Raw genomic sequence first — 20667 nt, 5'->3', positions numbered from 1 at the left:
TGGGGGGTTGGTATGGCAGTGTGGGGAGCTGGTGGGAAAGTGTGGGGTGTGAGGGAGACTGATGGGGGTATCGTGGTGGCGGCGGTGTCCAGGCTCATGGGATGAGTTGTCCCCACACACTATGGCTGTGGCTGGTGAGGGGAGTGTTGTGATGGGGGGGGAGGCTGGAGCTGGTGAGGGGAGTGTTGTGATGGGGGGGAGGCTGGGGCTAGTGAGGGGTGGCTGGTGAGGGGAGTGTTGTGATGGGGGGGAGGCTGGGGCTAGTGAGGGGTGGCTGGTGAGGGGAGTGTTGTAATGGGGGGGAGGCTGGGGCTAGTGAGGGGTGGCTGGTGAGGGGAGTGTTGTGATGTGGGGGGAGGCTGGGGCTAGTGAGGGGTGGCTGGTGAGGGGAGTGTTGTGATGGGGGGAGGCTGGGGCTAGTGAGGGGTGGCTGGTGAGGGGAGTGTTGTGATGGGGGGGAGGCTGGTGAGGGGAGTGTTGTGATGGGGGGGAGGCTGGGGCTAGTGAGGGGTGGCTGGTGAGGGGAGTGTTGTGATGGGGGGGAGGCTGGGGCTAGTGAGGGGTGGCTGGTGAGGGGAGTGTTGTAATGGGGGGGAGGCTGGGGCTAGTGAGGGGTGGCTGGTGAGGGGAGTGTTGTGATGTGGGGGGAGGCTGGGGCTAGTGAGGGGTGGCTGGTGAGGGGAGTGTTGTGATGGGGGGAGGCTGGGGCTAGTGAGGGGTGGCTGGTGAGGGGAGTGTTGTGATGGGGGGGAGGCTGGGGCTAGTGAGGGGTGGCTGGTGAGGGGAGTGTTGTGATGGGGGGGAGGCTGGTGAGGGGAGTGTTGTGATGGGGGGGAGGCTGGGGCTAGTGAGGGGAGGCTGGTGAGGGGAGTGTTGTGATGGGGGGGAGGCTGGGGCTAGTGAGGGGTGGCTGGTGAGGGGAGTGTTGTGATGGGGGGGAGGCTGGGGCTAGTGAGGGGTGGCTGGTGAGGGGAGTGTTGTGATGGGGGGGAGGCTGGGGCTAGTGAGGGGTGGCTGGTGAGGGGAGTGTTGTGATGGGGGGGAGGCTGGGGCTAGTGAGGCGGGTACGTGGTGGGGGGGTGGAGCTGAGAGCGCGTATCTGGGGAGGGGGCTGTGGCTGCGGGGATCGTGCGGCAGCCTTTGGGCGAGCTCTCCCCACGCTACGCGGGGCGGGCCCGCACTCGAGCTGCGGGAGCAGCCTGTGGCGCGCGCAGCGCGGCCGCGGCCCGGTCCGACCCGGGAGGCGGTTTGTGCCTCACGTGACGGGCGGGGCCGGCCTCCGCGGCTGAACACCGCCGCGTTCCCTCTGTTGCGCGCACGCGCGCAGGGCACCACCACGCTCCGCCACACTCAAGATGGCGACGGGGGCCGGCGCGGGGCGCGTCCGCGCGGGGCCCCGCCCCCTGTGACGCGCGCGCCAGCCGGGCTTGCGGGGGGTGGTCGAGGTAGGGGCGGAGCGGCGCAGCCAGTAGCCGCTGGAGCCGGGCCGGGCTGGGCCAAGCCGAGCCGCCGCCGCCGCCATGCCCTCCGAGAAGAGCTTCAAGCAGCGCCGCACCTTCGGTGAGCACCGGGTCCGCGGGGGATGAGGGGCCGGCAGAGCCGCTCCGGGGAGCCCCGACCCGCTGTGCCCGGGCAGAGGCCGCTTCCCCAGCCCAGCCGGGGGGGGGGGTGACAGGGGCCCATCCCCCCTCCCCCCCCCGCTTCCTCAGCCCAGCCGGGGGTGGGGGTGACAGGGGCCCAGCCCCCCCCCGCTTCCCCAGCCCAGCCGGGGGTGGGGGGTGACAGGGGCCCAGCCCCCCCCCGCTTCCTCAGCCCAGCCGGGGGTGGGGGTGACAGGGGCTCATCCCCCCTCCCCCCCCCGCTTCCTCAGCCCAGCCGGGGGTGGGGGTGACAGGGGCCCACCCCCCCCCCCGCTTCCTCAGCCCAGCCGGGGGGGGTGACAGGGGCCCATCCCCCCCCCCGCTTCCCCAGCCCAGCCGGGGGGGGTGACAGGGGCCCATCCCCCGCCCCGGGGGGCGCTGCGGTGGGGGGGGGCACGGAGCGGGGGGTACTTGTACCGGGTTCACAGACCCCCACTGTAAGTGGGGAGAGATGGGGGGACCCCAGCGACCGTGCTGTGCCACCCGCCCCGGGCCAGCAGCGCTGGGGACCTGCCTGCTCGGAGCGGCCGTGTCGTGTTGTTGTGTTGAAGTGAAGCAACCGCGTCATCCTCCTTCCAGCCGCAGCCCAGACCTGGTGTCACTTCTCTCGACTAAGTCCTCGGGGGGGCGCAGGATTCAAGTGCTGGTGACTCACTGGACTACAGTTTAAAAAAAAAATCCCTGTTGATCCAATACTCCTCCAGTGGGACCTGGTCCTGACAGAGCAGGAAGAACTGCATGGGACGGCAGTACCCTAATTTTGAAAAGGAATTAGTGAGGGAGTCAGACAACCACATTGTTACAAGGAACTGCAACAAAAGGCTACCCAAACATGTATTGCTGGGCAGGGCTGGGCCACTTAACATACATAAAGGTTGGCACTGCAGCCGGCGTTGGAGGCTTGGCTTTAAAATGCCACTCCCCCCCCCCCCCATTTAAAAAAAAAAAAAAGGCAGGGACAAGATTAGAGGCTATCTGTTGGTGTTTCACTTCTGTCTCAACTGGTTTCCCTGCTTGCTCTAGTGGAACAAGAACCATAACTCTGTCTTGCTGCCACCCCGCAGAAAATGAAAGCAAAGGTTATTGTGTGGTTTGTTTTCATTTTGTATGGTGTGGTACTTGTTCCACATCAGCAGGCAGGGAAACCTGTGGGTTGGCAAGCATGGTAGCAACAGAACCACACTTTTAAATGGAACAGGACACTGAAAGCTATTGGTTAGAGGAGTTTTGTGGCATGGTGGTGTTGAGACTTGTACCACAAAAGGATGAAATGCACTGCAGAATTAGATTCTTGGGCTGGTAATATTACATGTCTGCATAATCCATTATTGACTGCAGAACTCCCAGATGCCAGAAAACATCTCTTCATTGTATGCCTGGAATTAGGCATGAAACCCCTTCTTGTCAGTGTTGAGCATTTAACTTCCGGTGTGCTGTTGACATGAGAATTAAAATTCCACTTTCAGTTTTGATTCTAACCTGTGGAAATAATTCTCTGCCTAGGAGTCTGGAAGCTGACTAAAATGCATTCCTTGCATCCCTGTTTAGTTCTTCAAAGGCAGTTGAGCATAAAATATTCTGTTTAATGTTGGCTGGGGAAACCAGATTAGTCCCTTTCAGTAAGCACAGTTTGCTAGAATGGTGCCAACACACTTCCTGGCTAAGATGGAGTCAAAAAGATTGAAGGGCTGCATTGTTTAGTCTGTTCATATAGATCAGGGAGGAAGACTGGAATGCCATCTCCTTTTTATTGTTCCTGGAGCCTCCATTTTCTTAAATGAACAAAAATTGGCAGCACAGCCTATTCCACTTGAAGTGCAAAATAAAATTGATGGAAATAATTGATCCAGACTCTTCCCCCCACCAGTCACTCCCTTGTACTTGAGCTAGTGCCTGTAAAATTTGCCAGCAACATAAGTGCCAATCTAATCTGTCCTTTCTTCTGGAGCCTCAAATACCAACAACAGCTTCCCTCTAAAAGCCAGTCTTCCCCCCTTATTCCTATCAACAGCTTCAGTCCCAGGTATTAGTTCAGCTAGGATGGCAGCCAATTAGTCACCACTACAACTAATGTGGTCAGAGTACAGCTTCTATCTGCAACTGACGGAGGCCTGATTTTGAACATGCCATACACTGTAATCTGAGAGATTTGTCTGGCTCCCATTTTGTGTTGTTTCTACTCCACACTAATAGTGCTAGAATCAAAAAAATGTCAAAACTCATCTGTCTCAATAGAAAAAGTTACTCAAACTAAGTTTAGTTGGTTGGTTGAGGATTACTGTTCCTGCTCTTCCCCTGTATAACTCTCCTGTTTCTGCTAAATTTAATATTAGCTATTGCTTAATGGCATACTTCTCTGTCCTCAGACATGGTGATGGTGGACCCTAAGGACTTTGGGTAGTGTTTATCTGGAACTCTTGAATTCCCAGTTAATTAGAACTGGTCTCTACTGAAAGTTAATTTTGGTATTTAGGGTCTTGAGCAACAGGAAGTTTTGTAATAAAAATCTTAAGTTTTGGGGAGTCATTAGTTCCCACATATCACTGCAGACCTGCTCTTTAGAAGCTTTTGTTTTGCTTGATTCTTGGCAGTCTAATTTGATTTGAAAATCATGAGTCACGTGCTGCACGTCCTTACTAATCACATAGTAAGCTTGCATGTAATTGGTGGATGCATGAGATCTTAGCAGTGACCAAAGGATAGCTGTGAAAAGCAGTTTATTGAATGACAGGCCAGGTAATCGGTCTTTACCTTAGAATAAAAGTAATGGGCTGGGTTGATGGGAGAGGAAGAGCTGTCAGCAACACCCCTGAGGATCTAGTCTCATTACAGGAGTCTAATGTGTCAAGGCTGTACTGTAGCATTCAGTCATTTTTCTGCAAGAGATATTTATAGAGGGACAATGCCCATAAAGCAGAGAGAAGTGGAGATAAAGTCTGAGTTCATGGGAAGTCCAAATTCAGACCTGGTGTAAGCAGGCATAACTGACGTTGTAAATTCGGAGGAGGACAGGGATATCCTGCAGGGAGACTTGAATGAGCTTGTGAATTGGAGTATCAGAAATAAGATGAAATTTAATAGTGAAAAGTGTAAGGTGATGCATTTGGGGATGACTAATAACAATTTTAGTTACAAGATGGGGACGCATTGGTTAGAAGTTACGGAAGAGGAGAAGGACCTAGGGGTTCTTGTAGACCGCAGGATGACTATGAGTCGACAATGTGACGTGGCGGTGAAAAAAGCCAATGCTGTCTTGGGATGCATTAGGCGAGGTATATCTAGTAGGGATAAGGAGGTCCTGCTTCCGTTGTACAAGGCGCTGGTGAGACCTCATTTGGAGTACTGTGTGCAGTTCTGGTCTCCCATGTTTAAAAAAGATGAACTCAAACTGGAACGGGTGCAGAGAAGGGCCACTAGGATGATCAGAGGAATGGAAAAGCTGTCGTACGAAAGGAGACTAGAGGAGCTTGGGTTGTTTAGTCTGACAAAGCGAAGGCTGAGAGGGGATATGATTGCTATCTTTAAATATATTAGAGGGATTAATACAAGGGAGGGAGAAGAATTATTCCAGCTTAGTACTAACGTGGATACCAGAACGAATGGATACAAACTGGCCGTGGGGAAGTTCAGACTTGAAATTAGACAAAGGTTTCTGACCGTCAGAGGGGTGAAATATTGGAACGGCCTACCGAGGGAAACGGTGGGGGCGACGGACCTGTCTGGTTTTAAGATAAAGTTAGATAAGTTTATGGAGGGAATGGTTTAATGGTAAAACATAGTAGTCAAGGAAAGCCAAGCAATGGTGGGTAAATAGTATAATGGCTAACGGGGTCGGGCTGGAGACTCTAGCCTATATGCTCGGGGTCTTACTGATCGCCACATTTGGGGTCGGGAAGGAATTTTCCTCCAGGGCAGATTGGCTGAGCCTCTGGAGGTTTTTCGCCTTCCTCCGCAGCATGGGGCAGGGATCTCTAGCAGGAGGGTCTCTGCCGATTGAAGTCACTAAAAACAGGATTGGGGACTTCAACAGCAGAGTCCAGGGAAGGGGTAGGGACGGTTTTATGGCCTGCAGCATGCAGGGGGTCAGACCAGATGATCATAATGGTCCCTTCTGACCTTAAAGTCTATGACTTTAAAGTAATTGCATCAATTTACACCAGGTCTGATTTCTGTTTTGCTCAGTGTGTTAAGTCTATGCTACTAATACCTCTCTTTAAAAGGAAACTAACCTTGTCTTGCAAACTGGCATGGGTAAATACTGAACAAACCAGAGTTTAGAAGAACAGAACCATCAGCATGGGTGACATGGTATTCAAATAGAAAATTGATAACTAATATTCAAATGTACAGTGTTAAGCTGACATTAATCTAAGAGCTAGGACTACCTGAAACATTCCAGTCTAGCCAGCAACTTCCTCTTCAAGAGCACAAGATTAAACCTAGGATAGTGTCATGTTAAGTTTCTTAAACAGGAATATAGGATAATGGATAACATGACTGGATGCGGCAAATTCACGTGATTAAATGTCCTTTGCTTTAGTGGGCATCCATTTGGCATCAACACAGAATAGGGTTCTCAGCCAAAATGAGTTTAGTAGTTATCTTGCTGGTTAAAGAGCAGAACAGTCGTCCCTGATGGGAGAGTTTGTAATTATCATTGCTTTATTTTAGACAATTGCCTTGACTGAACTGGTTCTTTCCTCTTTTAGTAACGTCTTTACCTCACTTTTTCCAATAGCAAAAAACCTATTAACAAGTAAGAGCCCAAGGAAGTAGCATACCTTGTATCCCTGAGGCTTAGAACAAAACCCATGTAGTGTGTATCTCAGCATTTAGTTGGGCAATATTTTTTCCTCCCACAGAGCAAAGAGTAGAAGATGTGCGACTGATTCGAGATCAACATCCAACAAAAATACCAGTAAGTGATTAATAACTTTACCTTTCTCACTACAGAAAGCAAGAAAGGCCAAAATGTATTAGGAATCTCTGGGTCTGTAGGAATAAATATTATCCTTTCGGGGTGGCCTGGTCTTGAGAAAAATAATCCTCAGCCTGGCAGCCAATGACTAGCAGCTGCCACCAGCTAGCACATTGATCAGGCAAAATATGGGCTACTTGTGTGTGTGTATATGTTATAATGTGAATTGTAACAGAACACCTCAGACTGAGTCCAGTGAGAGTCCTAGGTGCAGCTCTTTAGATGCAAAAACGGAAGACCTGTTTTTCTAATAGAGTACTCAGTAACTTCTGTCAGGAGTGTAACCCTAAAGAACAAGGGCTAAATTGTGCTTTGATTTGAATTACATCTAAGGAGCCATGCTTCCAAAATATGCCAATGCCTATCTTCTTAAAAAACAAACAAACAAACAAACAACACTTCTATCTAGAGCCTTCTGGTGCCTGCTGGGAGTGCTTCTTCTGAAAGCCTGACTCCTACTCCTGAGCCACCCACTTGCATTCTGTCTACACAGGAAAGGTGACCCATAGCTGGGAGCATCTGTTAGCCACAGGTCCTGCCAGCTCCATCTCACTTTGGCTGATGGGCCAAACTGCCTCTCTAAACTAGATGTAGTCTTTATTTTTTGATTCTTACTGCTATGGATGTAGCTCCATCAGTGGTGGGAGAGCTACCATGTTCTCTAGACTTGCTCAGTAGTAACTCAGGTGAGTCAGGACTCCTGTCCAGACTACCATACGGGTGGTAAATGCTGAGTTCCATTGTATGGGTAGCCTTGATCTTGCCTTTAAAAGACTGCCATCCTAGTTTAAAATCAAAAGGAAGCTATGCCAGCAAGGATAAAGTGGTGCTAATAATTTTTTTTTAAATTTACCATTCTTTGCTTGAAAATTGCCTTTCCTCCCTGTCGTGGTGTAAAATGATCTTTAGGGGGTGTTAGTAAAGTGTGGAAGGCACCTCATTTCTCTGAAAGAAACAGCAGTGATTTAATTAGGGGATAACTTAATTTGAGGTCTTTGCTCTCAGCTGTTTTCCCATGCTGAAAACTGATGACATAGCCAGTTGAAATTCTTCTACCAAATGGTTTAAAAAACAAAAAAAATCCCCACTTTCCACTGTTCTTGCACTTCACTAGAGAATAGCCCAGAAAGCTGTTATACAACAGAGCTGGTTTACCACTTAAAACAAAACGGAAACAGAAATAGCTTGTGTGGATAACTATTCCTGCACTGCATTGATTTCGCTATAACCAAACTAGTTCCGTTCTTTCTAATGGAGCAAAGGTCCTCTCTGCCACTAGACAAGAAAAATACGAATATAACAAGACCTATGTTTAAATGTGTGAATAGAGTAGAAGGGACTGAACAGGAACGTAATAATCTACAATTAGGCTATGGTGGAACTGCCCCACCTAAAGTAAAACAGCTACTTACCGACACAGTTCTTCAGTATGTTCTATTCTTGAATGTTTAGTTATAAAATAAGCAGAGACAAGCCCCTGCACTGCCTTATAACTGCTACTTCAGAACTTTTTTCCTTCCAGGTGATAATTGAAAGGTACAAGGGTGAGAAGCAGCTTCCAGTTCTGGATAAAACTAAGTTCCTGGTACCAGATCATGTCAACATGAGCGAACTAATCAAAATTATCAGGTATGTTAAGGGTTGAGTACATGGTGGATCAAAATCAAGTCATAGTTCAGTGTTAATCTGCTAGCTAGTGAATGCTTTGGATAACTGTGATAGGACAATGACCTCAAGCTTGCCCCCTTGTGGCACAGCGTGGCCCTACTGCCCTCTCTCTCCTGCTTTGGGTCTTTCAGTCACTTACTCAAACCCAGGGACTGAGGACAAGATGTCCCAGTTGTATTCTTGGGGGGGGGGGGGGGGGGGGGGGGGGGGGGAGAGGGGGAGGGGAGGAGGGAAGAGTTAAGATCCCACAACCCATCTCTCCACCACCCCACCCATTTGTACCCTGAAGTCCAACCCTTCAGCCCTGGTTAGTGCCAACAAGTATGTTCACTCAATTTCAGGAGTCCCTAGCATGTCTCCTGGAGCTGGATTAACATGCAGAATAAAGTCAAGTACATCTGATAAGGCATCCACAGCTCACCCCTTGGAGTAGGGTTACAATTCAAGCCAGCTGTAGCCCTCAGTCAGCTTCTCAGTTTCTTTTTACTTACTGCTTTCATTTGTCCACTTGGCAAGGTTAACAGGTCAAAATTGTCATCCTCCTCCTAGAGTTTTGGGTAGCTCTTCTTTCTAGCACTACTTCCCTCCAACTGAGTGCTGGTAGCCTTTTATCAGGCCTAGGCACTCATTATTTAACTGCCTAGGTGATGTTAATTAACTGCTTACAGGTGTGCTGAGGTGGCTGGTTCCAATAGTGTTGTCAAGGAGAAAGGAGGGTAAACAGAGTTTACCCCTTTCATACTTGAGGAAAAGGGAGTTTAGGTTAGTTTACCCACTTATTTCCCCCCTGCTACGTTACTGGCTTGTTCTCCTTGAAGTCTGTAATGAGCAGACTGGGCCCTGGCTCCACATTAAGGGGCCAGCAACCTGTGACACCCTTTAAACCAACTGTACAGTTTTTTTGTACCAGTATAACTATTAGTTAGGGGTGTAAATTTTTTATGCAAATTGCTATACCAGTACAACCGCTGGTGAAGATGCAGTTTTATCAGTATGGTTTCCCTTTTGGATTTGAGAATATAGCTATACTGCCATAAAGCATATCTCTACCGCTATCGCTGCATCCAGACTAGGGGGGCAAAGCATTTTAAGTATGTTGGGTCTAACTAAAGCAGCGCAACTTGTGTGTGGACAAGCCCTAAGTGAAAATGTTGAATTCCATAATACAGATTCATAAACTGTGGTGCTTTGATATCCATGCTTCTTATTGAGACTGTGGCTGAGTATTGTAATACTTTTGCTTTGCGTTGCTTCAGAGGAAAGTCAAAGGTGAAGTTAGAAGAAAAAAAATACCTTAATATGTTACATTGTATCATAATGGTATTACTATGCAGCAGAGGAGATCCATGTACAGTTCCCTATCTTAAAGCAGGGAATATTTGATTAGAGGTAATAAGTAGTCATCAGTGTTGGGTGTCATTCACCATTTGAGTTTAGTTTGTTGCTTCACTAATGTTCTAAAGCAGTAGTTCTCAAACCTTAGCAACCCGAGGACCCCCATTTTAAATTTTTTCGGGGCCCCCCAAGCTCCCTCGGTCAGCCCCCACCCCACCCCTTCCCACTCGCTCCACCCTCCCTCTGTCGCTTGCTCTCCCCCATCCTCGCTCATTTTCACCAGGCTGGGGCAGGGGGTTGGGTTGGGGTAAGGGAAGCGTGCAGGCTCTGGCCAGGCGGTGCTTACCTCGGGCAGCTCCCGAAAACGACCGACATCTCTCTGGCAGCGGCTTCTAGGTGGGGTGGGGGTCACTGCGCACTGCCCCCGCATCTCCCATTGGCCACAGTTTCCAGCCAATGGGAGCTGCAGAGTTGGCGCTTGGAGCAGGGGCAGTGCGCAGAGACCCCCGGTCTCTCTCCCTAACCTCCCTCTTCCCCCCTCTCCCCCGGATGTGCCGGCCACTTCTGGGAGCGCCACAGAGCCAAGGCAGGCAAGGAGCCTGCCTTAGCCCTGCTGTGCTGCCTGACTTTTAGCACCTAAAAACTTCCATTTGAGTTTGGCTTTAGTAGCCTCCAGGAGATAGAGGGAGGGGGAGGAATAGATCAGCAGGACCAGCGAACCACCTGGAGTACTGTTGGTGACCCCTGGGGTCCATGGAGCCCTGTTTGAGAAATGCTGTTCTAAGGAATAGAGTGGCTGTTTCTCTGGCTGAACTGTAGATGTGAACTACTTCTTTTAGAGTTGTCTTTAGGACAAATAGTAAAATAGAGACCCTCCCCCTATGTCACTATAAAAATCCCCCTTACGGGATTGTTAATGTCTTAGCCTAATCCAGATTCTTACATAAGAACTACTAAAAGTGGGAACTGACTTCAGAATTAGGGGCCCAAAGTATTTTGGAGCAGTTTAAAAGACTTTTTAATTAAGATCATACTTTAGCAGTAGGACTTCTCTACACAGAGACACACAGGACAACTTAATCCAAAATAACACTTAACTAATCTATTTTACATTCACACCTAAAGTGTATTAAATTCCTGTGTGGATTCAGAATTAAGATGGCTTTAATTTGATTTCTCTTTATTCACTTCCAAATGGAGGTAGACCAATATAGAAGTGGATTAAGAAAAACCAAAATAACTTCTGTATTGGTTTACTTTAATTCAGTTTGGAAGTGAATTAAGAGAAAACAAATTAAAGCCACCTTAATTCTAAATAAGAGCATCCAAACATGGATTTAAGGCTGTTTAACTAATCCATTTTAAATTCACACACAGTTAATTTAGATTAATTTTCTTGTGTCCTTGAATAGACAAGGCCTTAGCTGAAAGGTCTTCCTGCTACTCAGTCTTTTTGTCCATTTTTGTGCTGGACTTCAGTGCCCATCATTGACTTTGTACAATTGGTCTTGGTCTTACCCATGTGCTTTTGCATATACCAAACTGTAACCACTCTGCTGGAAGGTCGTCCTGTGCTGTCTGTTGGCTTCTCCATTCAGTAAACCTTTTGTAGCCTGAGTGGTTAGAATTTGAGCTCAAGCTGGCTCTTCGTTTAGCTCCAGCACTGTAGAGTAAAGGAATCTTCTGTTGAGAGCTCTGCAGCTGCTAGAGCCAAAGGCAGAGTTGGCAGGAAGCAGCTCTGGCCTCAACGACTTTGAGTGGCTGACCGAGTATTTATGTGCTGCTGCCTGCTGTGGAAGGCAGTCTGACTCCTCCGCGCCATACTCATGCAGGAACAGAATGACAACCCATTAATTCCTTTTCAAGCTCCCCATTTCTCCTCACTTTAGTCCTGCATGTATCTGCTCCAGTGCAGAAGGCTGTGTACTCCAAAGCCCAGAGTCTTAAGAATAAGCACATTTTTCTTGCTTCATGTTTATGGGCAAAGCTATGGGTTTTTTTCCACAGAAAATTGTAATGCACGTCATGGCAGAGGTGGTGGTGGGGGGAACGAGGATATGTCACAAAGGGTGGGGAGGGGCTGGAGAGTGAGCTAACTCTGCAGCAGTGGTTCCTGTCCCACAAGGCTGAGCCTGGCTCCACACTCCAGGCGTTGCAATGGAGGCAGAGGGCCAAATTTGATTGGCATTGGAGCGCTGGATGCACCAAACCTGAGCAGCGCTGCAACCATGTATGCCAGGTTGTAACACCTGGAGGCCACAGGAGCTGCAGGGGTCACAGACTTATTCAGATTCACAATGACCATGAACACTGATCTTTGTGCCAAAATTTTAGCCTTACTGATGGTTCCATAGAAGGCCGTTTGGGCCCCTCCTCTGTAACCTTGTAAAGGCCAACTTGTTTAAAAATGTCAGGGTGCTTTCCAGGGAATATGAAATGAAAAGCTCCTAAGGTTAGGCTGAGCCTGGATTCTCCAAGTGCTTGTAAAATTCCATAATTTCATAATTCCATCCTTCATTCTGTCGGTGTCTAACCTGGCTTTCCTATTCCACAGCTTTGAAGGCTCTAGGGCCTGACTTTTCCAAACTGTGCATGCAGATAAATCATGTATCTGCAAGCATGAGATTAGAACTGTTTAAGTAAATGAGCCATTTCTACACTTTTGGATTTTGACCAACTACAATAAGAACCCCTGGCAACTGCCTTGAGCACTCTTGACAATCTTTAAAAGTATACTAAACTGATCTTCAGTTTCTGCTATCAAATGGATAATCAAAGGACAACAAATTCAATAGAAGCTAACAGTACACAGTGCCAGGGGGTTTACCCCATCAGCTCTCTGAAAACACCTGTCTCCCCACAGGCAAGGGGCAAGGTGGGCCTTAGCGTGCACATTGAAGACATGATAAGGAAGTGAGTTCCAAAGGTCTAGGGCCCTAATGGAGAACACCTTGCCAGCTACCCATGGGGGTTCAGGTCAGGTCATTGCATGAATCTGGGCCTCAGTTTCATACCATTACAGTGAGAGGTTCCTTAAGAAAGCCTAAATAGAAAAGTCTTTTGGGCCTTGTCTACATAGAACATTGTGGTTCTTTCGGTATAATTATAGTTATTCTGTAACCTCTATGTAGACACTTTCGAGTGTCAGAGTGCTGCTTTTCAGTTTACTTTAAACCCCTTCCTAAGTGACAAGCTAAGCTGAAAATGGCACTTTTATACTGGAATAAGTGTCTATACAGGCAGGTTTGTAGCAGTATAACTATGCTGTTATAACCCCACTGGTGTACCTGGCAAACTTTCCCACGTAGGCTCTGTACAAGAGACTACGGGCAGGTCTACACTACGGCAGGGATCGACACTCTAAGATCGATTCACCAGCGGTCGATTTAGCGGGTCTAGTAAAGACCCGCCAAATCGACTGCAGATTGCTCTCCAGTCGACCCATGTACTCTACCCCCGACAAGAAGAGTAAGATAAGTCGACGGGAGATTTTTCTCCCGTTGACCCCCCACAGCATAGACTCCGTTGTAACTCGACATAAGTATGTCGACTGTAGCTGGAGTTGTGTAGTGTGGATTGATCTACCACGGTAGTGTAGACATAGCCTCAGCCTCTATTTCAGGGCTTGTCTACATGGTGTTAGTGCAAAACACCTTGGATGTAAGTTCTCTGGCACACTAACAGTGCTAGCACACACTGACTGTTTCTGGCATGCCTGATGTAGTGATGCTTACAAGATTACGTTATGCTCACTAGGAAACTTTTAGTGCATGCCAGTAGGTCTGCAAGGACAGTTAGTGTTACTCTTGGGGGAATTCTGCACTAAAAAATTCAGCACACAGTATTCGAAAGTACAATACGCAGAATTTGTCAAAGTAACACAATAATATAATGCCAATTATTTTGGTAATTTATTTCAAAATATCTGTTAGCAAGTATGTCTGTAACAATACAGACAAAAGTTCTGGTAATTTTTTATTGATAAATTCCTTACTAGGCATATTAATACAGAACTTTGTGTAATTCATTTAAATTGCAATACAGAACTGTATTTCCTGTCAGAAGCAGTGCAAAGGCTTTGGGGAGTCGAGTACCAGAACAGCTGAGTGAGAGGGAAGGAGCCTAGGCGTGAATCTGGAGGGTGTTGGATGGGGGTGGGAAGGTTTGCACTGGGCATAGCATTTTGAATTTTCCCACATAAAATACATTTTGTCTAAGTGCTGCAATTTTGCCTTTTGCCCACCAGAGGCCTCTGTAGCGCCTGAACAGTGGCATGAAGGCAGCTGGCTGTTCCGGCACCACAGTAGTCTCTGATGGGTAAAAGGCAGAACTGCAGCAAAATGTGTTTTATGCGGGAAAATACTAATTTCTTTATGCAAGACAGATGATTTCTGTGCGTCCATGGATGTGCAGAATTCCCACAGGCGTATAGTGTGCACCAGCATGTCGCTCACTAACACAGCATGTGGAAATGCCCGAAATGAGCCTTTGTTAGACAATACTGGGGTAACACACAGTTCCATTACCATGGCACTTTCCCTCTCTTTCTTTGTTTAACAGACGCCGCCTGCAGCTGAATTCCACTCAGGCTTTCTTCTTACTGGTGAATGGACACAGCATGGTGAGCGTGTCAACCCCCATATCAGAGGTGTATGAAAGCGAAAAGGATGAAGATGGATTCCTGTACATGGTATATGCCTCTCAGGAAACTTTTGGAGTCCAATCTTCTGTGTAAACCATTCAAGTGGCTTCTAGCCTAGGATTTTGGTTTTACCTTCTACCCCCTATCCCCACCCCAGGAAAAAGAAAGGAATGTCACCTCTCAGTACCTTAGCATAGTCTTGCTTTAGCAGGTGTCTTCCTCTTACCTTGCCTTGTTTGTGAATATTAAACAGCTGAGTGCCAGTACAGACCAGCATAGATCTAGCTTTGAAAACCTGCTGTCATATTTCACATAGGCACACTTGTTTTAAGTCTCTGGACTTCCTGAATGGAACCATACCTTGCACATTCAGATTGCCAGCACAAGAAACACTTGACTGACTTCAGTGACACAGGAACTGGCACCAGTTTCCAGTAGTGAACAGAAGTGTTTGTGTGACATCTTTCTGTTAATTCCTCTTACTGTTCCTAGAAAGTGCTCCTTTTCAGGGAGAGGCTTCCCTTTTCCATCATGGAGCAAACATGTAAGGCTCTGAAGTGCAAGTTTGTGCATATTAAATCTTTAGTCCAACTAGGGAATCATTTGCCTCAGTATTTGCAGAAAGTCAGGACAAGTGGTGGTGGGGGAATAGCTTCATAGTACTGCTACTGCATAAGATAAGATGCCAGATTCCTGGACATTATTCATACCAAACCCCACAGCTTTATTCTAACTGTAGCAAGTATATATTTTAAGATGATTCCAGGTTAGCTCCTGGACAGTTAACATTAAGAGAAACTTCAATCTATTACGAATCTTCACTGCTTTCTGGTTTCACTGACACAAATGGCTGCTCCATGTGAGCTTTCACTGGATAGTCCCTTCTGCCCTGAGGGGCTGCTTTTCCAGAGCATAATGGGGTTTTTTTGGTTAAAAGAAATTATTTCCATAAACGTGACTGGGTGATAGATGCAGCCACTAAAAATGCACCATTCTGCCTAATTTGTTCTTTATTGCTGCTCCCTATATTCAGCAAAGCAGTTGTATATGAACTCTTCAGGGCTGAAAGTCAAACTGCTTTGTTTATACACAGTTCTACTGAAAACGCTGGATTCAAACATGAATCGAAATTGTCTGTCAGTTGTTTGTTCATGTCATAACTGATGGAAGTGCTTTATAAAATCATTTCACATTCAGGAGTTGATGTTTTAAAGTTCTGAGGAACAACTTCTATCACTGAAGCCCACTGCGTGGAGTTTAAAAATGTGGTGTTACTATGATTATGAACGGGGATGAATCCCATGCAGAGGGTTCCAAGTAGGATCAGTGTCCTGCCTTTAGAGTTGTTGTTGTAAAGTTAAGTATCGCAGGCTGAGATTTACCCTTGTATATCATGTGTATGAATTAATTACATCTGTTAGTGGGAGTTAACTTACTATCATGAAGAAGGGGTGGAGAGAAGCAATACTACTGCATCTTGGCACTCGGTACAACATCAGCGTGTACAATTTGTACCTACAGCTTTCTGCATGCATCTTGTTCACAAGACTTATTTAATTTTTAAATGTTCATTGTTTTTTACTTAATGTAAACTTTAAAAGCAGCTTGTCCTATGTTTAGTTTTTTGTGTAAAACCATCCTGTTAACTCATGACAGCCATTCTTGTAATTACTGTGTGATCAATGACTGATTCCTGTACAAATGTTGCTTTTTTTTTAATTAATACAGTGCTGATATGACTCAATCACAGCTGGAGTGGTAATTTAGAGACTGCTTTCTTCTCATTTTAATGCAACAGCCATTCCTAGAGAAGGGCAAACAGATGTGTCAAGGGCCACTGTATGATTCCAGTACCCAGAGTTGAATGATAGGTTTGTCTGTCAGTAGATCCCAGTGTGGCTTAACAATCTATGATGATGCTTAGGACCGTGAACAACCGTATTGAAATAACTGTAGAATGGAGAAGCCCTGTCACAAAAGAAAGGGAGAAGTTAGAAATAGAGGCTTGCAGGGGGCCAGCAGAAGGCAGTCCCATTGCAATTTAGTTGTTAGTGGGGAAGGATGCATTATGTTTCCCATCGCAAAGACACAATGAACTTACCCACACAAAACCATACTAATAATAGCTTGAATATTTTCTGCATGGAAAACAGCTGTTCCCATCTCATCCAAGATTTTAATTAAAACTTCCCTCAATCTAGCTTTTTATCCCAAGGCTAACTTGTTATAGTCTGCAACATGCGTTAGTGTTTCTGAGTTTACAGTAACATAAGTTTAAAGAAATCTCATGTTTTTAATTTGGGGTTAGATTCTACACCCCTTACTCCATCAGTAGTCCCCACTGACTTTACTGGGACTATGACTAGTAAGGTACTACAACGGGCATAAGGGTGGCAGAATCTAGCCCTTCAGTAATTTAATAAACAATTCAGATGCAAGTGTATGAACAGGTAGTGAGACTTAACTAGGGTTTCAAAGGCATGGATCTAGCAAGAAAGCAACAAGCAGACAGCAGTTTCTGGGTAGCTTACAGTACAAAATGCCATTCTTCCAAAACAGTGTTTTAATGGTTAAGGCTGTGTTCAGCAGTTCCACTTGTTTTTCACCAGTAATTAAGTCATAGCATGGTCCTAGTTTATAAACATTACAGAACCCCCTGCTCACTAGCCCAGTCAGTCTGCTGCAGTGAGTGAAGTGTCAAGTTGTGGACAGCAGTACCTTGCAGAGTTGTCCTTTAAGGCAAAGTTTGTCCCTCAAATTTTAATTATTAGAGAATAGCAGTTGCATAGAGACAAACAATGTAAGATCTATCTGATTCATTGGCAGATGAGTGTAGTTAGACTGAGGGTGTCTTTAATTGTAAAGTTGTTTTGAATGAATTTCTAAAATAGTTCTCAACTTAGGTTGGGAGAAAACAAAGGGAGAAAGCCTTTTAAAAGCACGTAAGGACTTGAACTTTTTTTTATTTTCCATACATTAAATTTACTTAGATAAAAACATTCTAAAAATGTACAATTTTACCTTTAACAAAGTATAATAAAACATAAAAATTCCAATACCAGAATACTTGACATTTACAATTCAAAATCAAATTAGCTGAATATTAAATATTTACAAAACTATTTTAAAAATATTTATAAAGTTACATGCACAATTTTTAATACTAGAATTGACTGAAATAAGGGAAATGGCTCAAATTGGAGTAGGAGTTTCCTTCATTCCTAGTGGAAAAATTATATCCAAGAGAAGCTGTTAAACTACACTTCAAAACATAGGATTTGCTTTGTTTCTGTACCAAAGCATCTTTTACTTGTGTAAGAACTTAAAGTCCCAAGAGTTTGTATTATTTCCTTAGTATTGTAGTAACTTACCTTTGGCCTCAACCAGCAATATGGTTTTCCAGAATCTTGCAAGTGGTAAGTACATTTACTTCCAACAAAATAGGACCCACTGGATTTACAAAGGAATTCTAGACCACTCCCAGAATCCATGGCTTTAAGTGTAAGTGACCTCTGATACATGTTCTGTAGGACTGATGCCATTGTGAAACTGCAAGAACTAATCTATTTTCATTTGGGGGAGTGGGATTAGTGTGGCTTCTCTGCCAAATACCATAAACTAAATTTTAGTGTCAATACTAACAAGCAGTAAATGGCATGAAACTCAAGCTGAGGTAACAGTGGTTGGTTTATACTATTTCAGGAAGTCCTTCACTTATTTTATGGCTGAATTTTTACTGGTCAGGTTTAATACACAGTTTAGGAAGTTTCACATAACATGAAACCTGATATCACTACGGAATCCTATTAATACCTGCTTCCTGATATGAATCTTCCTTGTTGAACCTCCTGACAAATGTTAATGACACACAAACTAACCTCTAATGCTTATTTCAAATTGGACTGCTACTGTCAGAGGAGTTTGTTGGTAATTCTGGTTTCATTCTCTTCCTAACACTTCCATCACCAATACTTTAAAATCAGAAAGACTATTGTGAAATTGCATTATAGATTCCCTCTGGTAAGGAAGCTTAAAGTTATGACCCTCTTCCACATTCCCATAGTGCTGAGATTAAAAGCAGAGAATGACAAGGAGTTTGTCCCTCTTTTGCATTTTAAAAACTGTCAGTTATCCTAGAGTGCAAGCTAGTTTGTGAACTAGATATTCTTACACTGCCAGGGCAAAGATATGAATAAAAAAGCTTATTCTGTGTCTATTTTCCATATTTTGACATACAGAAATGGTATTATGAGCTGGTTCTTTCAGTCACTCTAGACAGATTAATTTGAGAGGAAAGAGATGGACTTGTGCCTTTTAAAATGGATTATATAATGAAAGTGCTCTGTTTAGGCTCACCAACTTTGGTTGTTCTTGGTACAAACATAACAGATTACACTAGCAAATCAGAAGCCACGACTCAGGTTGATGATTTAGGGAAAGCTCTATAAACAGTACCGGCTCTTCAAACATCTATATTAAGCTCCACTTCCTTCCATTTACTCAGGCTTTTCTGAGTTTGAATTTGAAATCAGACTTAAAAGGTAATTTTTAAAGATAGTTAAGTGCATATTATCTGTCTAGGAAATATCAGCCTTAACTTTACAAACAGGAAACATTCTTGAAGACAAGAATTCTGAATGCAGGAATGAAACCATTTTTGAAGAAGCTAACTGGATAAAAGTTCAGTTTAATAATCCTTGTTACACCCTTTTGATTTGTAGTGAATATTAAACAGACAAGACTATACTTCCCAGCCTTGCCCATGAAACAAAATGCAATTGGTATAGAAAACAAGAATTTTTTTTGCTATTGGTTTTTGCTAGTTTGAGAGACGGCTTTTAGTACTTGCATGTGTGTTGAAATAGTTTAAATACAGTTCAATTTTAAAATATTCTTTTGTTTTAAAAAAGTGAAAAAATGTGAAAGTTTGGCTTTCAGCACATGTTCTAGGCTACTGGAGAGACCATCAAAATCCTGTAGTAAACATTTTAAGCGAAAACTGCAAGTTCCCTTTAACACAATATCATATGACAGCTTTTTTTGTACTATTGTTTCAAGCTCATTAAGGCAAAGTAAATTGCATTGTCAGTTCTCATCACGTTAGTGTTGCAGATTTGAAAGTTGCTCATGAGACCATTATATGTAACCACCTCAAAATACAGACATAGCAAACAATTGTTTCAACACTGTCTATAAATACTGTGTAGTGTGAACGGAGCTGAGGATACAGAAGTATGGCGTTTCTTCATTGCATAGAAATAAACAACAGAAATCTTGTTATTTTTGAGAAACCAAATGTTACACAACTTCAGGCTTTGGTTTCCATGACGCCAAAAAACTGTATGACCTCCAAAGAAAAACTGGGACAAGTTTGGTGTCTTGCCATCTCATGTTACAATGCCTCTTTATCAATATTAATTTATCATATTGCCCTGGCCTGTTGTTGCTTTCGGGTGAGGCTGACAGTTTTGAGAAAACGGAACTAAAAGATGGCCCAGATATTTAACGTCTAATATTTGCCATTCAAATCTTGACTGACAATTTATTGCATTAGCTACTTAAACCAACACTGCAGTAGCTAACGCCAGATCTACCCTGAGGAGCTTTGCACCCACATAAAAAGTGTCTTGCACTGGTATGGCTTTCCTTGCTTTCAAACCAGAGCAAGATGCACGAATACAAGTGCTATTTATTCTGGTGTAGAACATCTACCTTCAGGTTTGCACAGGTATAGCTATACTGGTGTAAAAAAATCCCACAAGATAAACAAGGCCTCAGATATTGAAGTTGCATACTCTAATCTGGAAAACAAGAATCACTTTAAATTTCAGGCCATTTAAAAAAAAAAAGGCCACACCCATTGCAGCGAGTGGAATTCCTTGGGCAAGACAGGACAAGACCTTTTCAATTCAGCAACATGAGCTTTGTTTGGCTTCCTCCTAACTCTTAATTAAACTTGCCAATTCAAAATTATGTACGCTAGGTATTTAACACCAAAATTAGTAATCTGCAGTCTACTGCCACAAAGGAGGCCGACAGTAAATCCTTCAGAGTCTTTAAAATAATGACATTTACTACCCTTTACATGTTTGAATTCTACCCCTCTGACTCCTGTAGCAAAAGCCCTGGGGTACGAGTCAGAGTTTCATTACATAAAGTAAAGCAACAGCTTGCTAACTCTGCTGCCAGAGTTTATTTTTAGGATGGTTTAAAATTCATTTACAAAAGCAGAGTAGTAAGGTTTCTGTGAAAGAGACCTATATACAGTAACAGGACTTAAAAGGTGTTTCATGTATTACATAAAAAAAAACCTCTTTGTGAAGCCTTTATGGCCCTGGAGTCTCTGGGACTTGGACCCTTGGAAAACTAAGTTCATTTCACTGCTAGTAACCCACCTCTATCTA

At 44.8% G+C, this 20667-nt stretch overlaps 2 protein-coding genes across 2 annotated transcripts in view; one reads left to right on the top strand and one right to left on the bottom strand.

Annotated features, from left to right (window-relative positions):
• Positions 1-1438: 1438 nt before the first annotated feature.
• On the top strand, positions 1439-16007 carry MAP1LC3B (microtubule associated protein 1 light chain 3 beta). The gene is made up of 4 exons (XM_054049312.1): positions 1439-1560; positions 6503-6558; positions 8141-8247; positions 14182-16007. The coding sequence occupies exons 1-4, from the start codon at positions 1521-1523 to the stop codon at positions 14354-14356; spliced, it is 378 nt and encodes a 125-aa protein (XP_053905287.1). The 5' UTR covers positions 1439-1520; the 3' UTR covers positions 14357-16007.
• Positions 16008-16146: 139 nt separating this feature from the next.
• ZCCHC14 (zinc finger CCHC-type containing 14) overlaps positions 16147-20667 on the bottom strand; it is an 82899-nt gene continuing 78378 nt past the window's right edge. The window contains exon 14 of the mRNA XM_054049310.1: positions 16147-16231. The gene's annotated coding sequence lies outside the window, so the exon portion shown is untranslated. The remainder of the gene's footprint in view (positions 16232-20667) is intronic.

Source organism: Malaclemys terrapin, chromosome 14 (assembly GCF_027887155.1).
Source record: "Malaclemys terrapin pileata isolate rMalTer1 chromosome 14, rMalTer1.hap1, whole genome shotgun sequence".
Taxonomy (NCBI): Eukaryota; Metazoa; Chordata; order Testudines; family Emydidae; genus Malaclemys; species Malaclemys terrapin.
The sequence above is the reverse complement of the archived record's forward strand: the minus strand, read 5'-3'. Positions and strand labels throughout refer to the sequence as shown.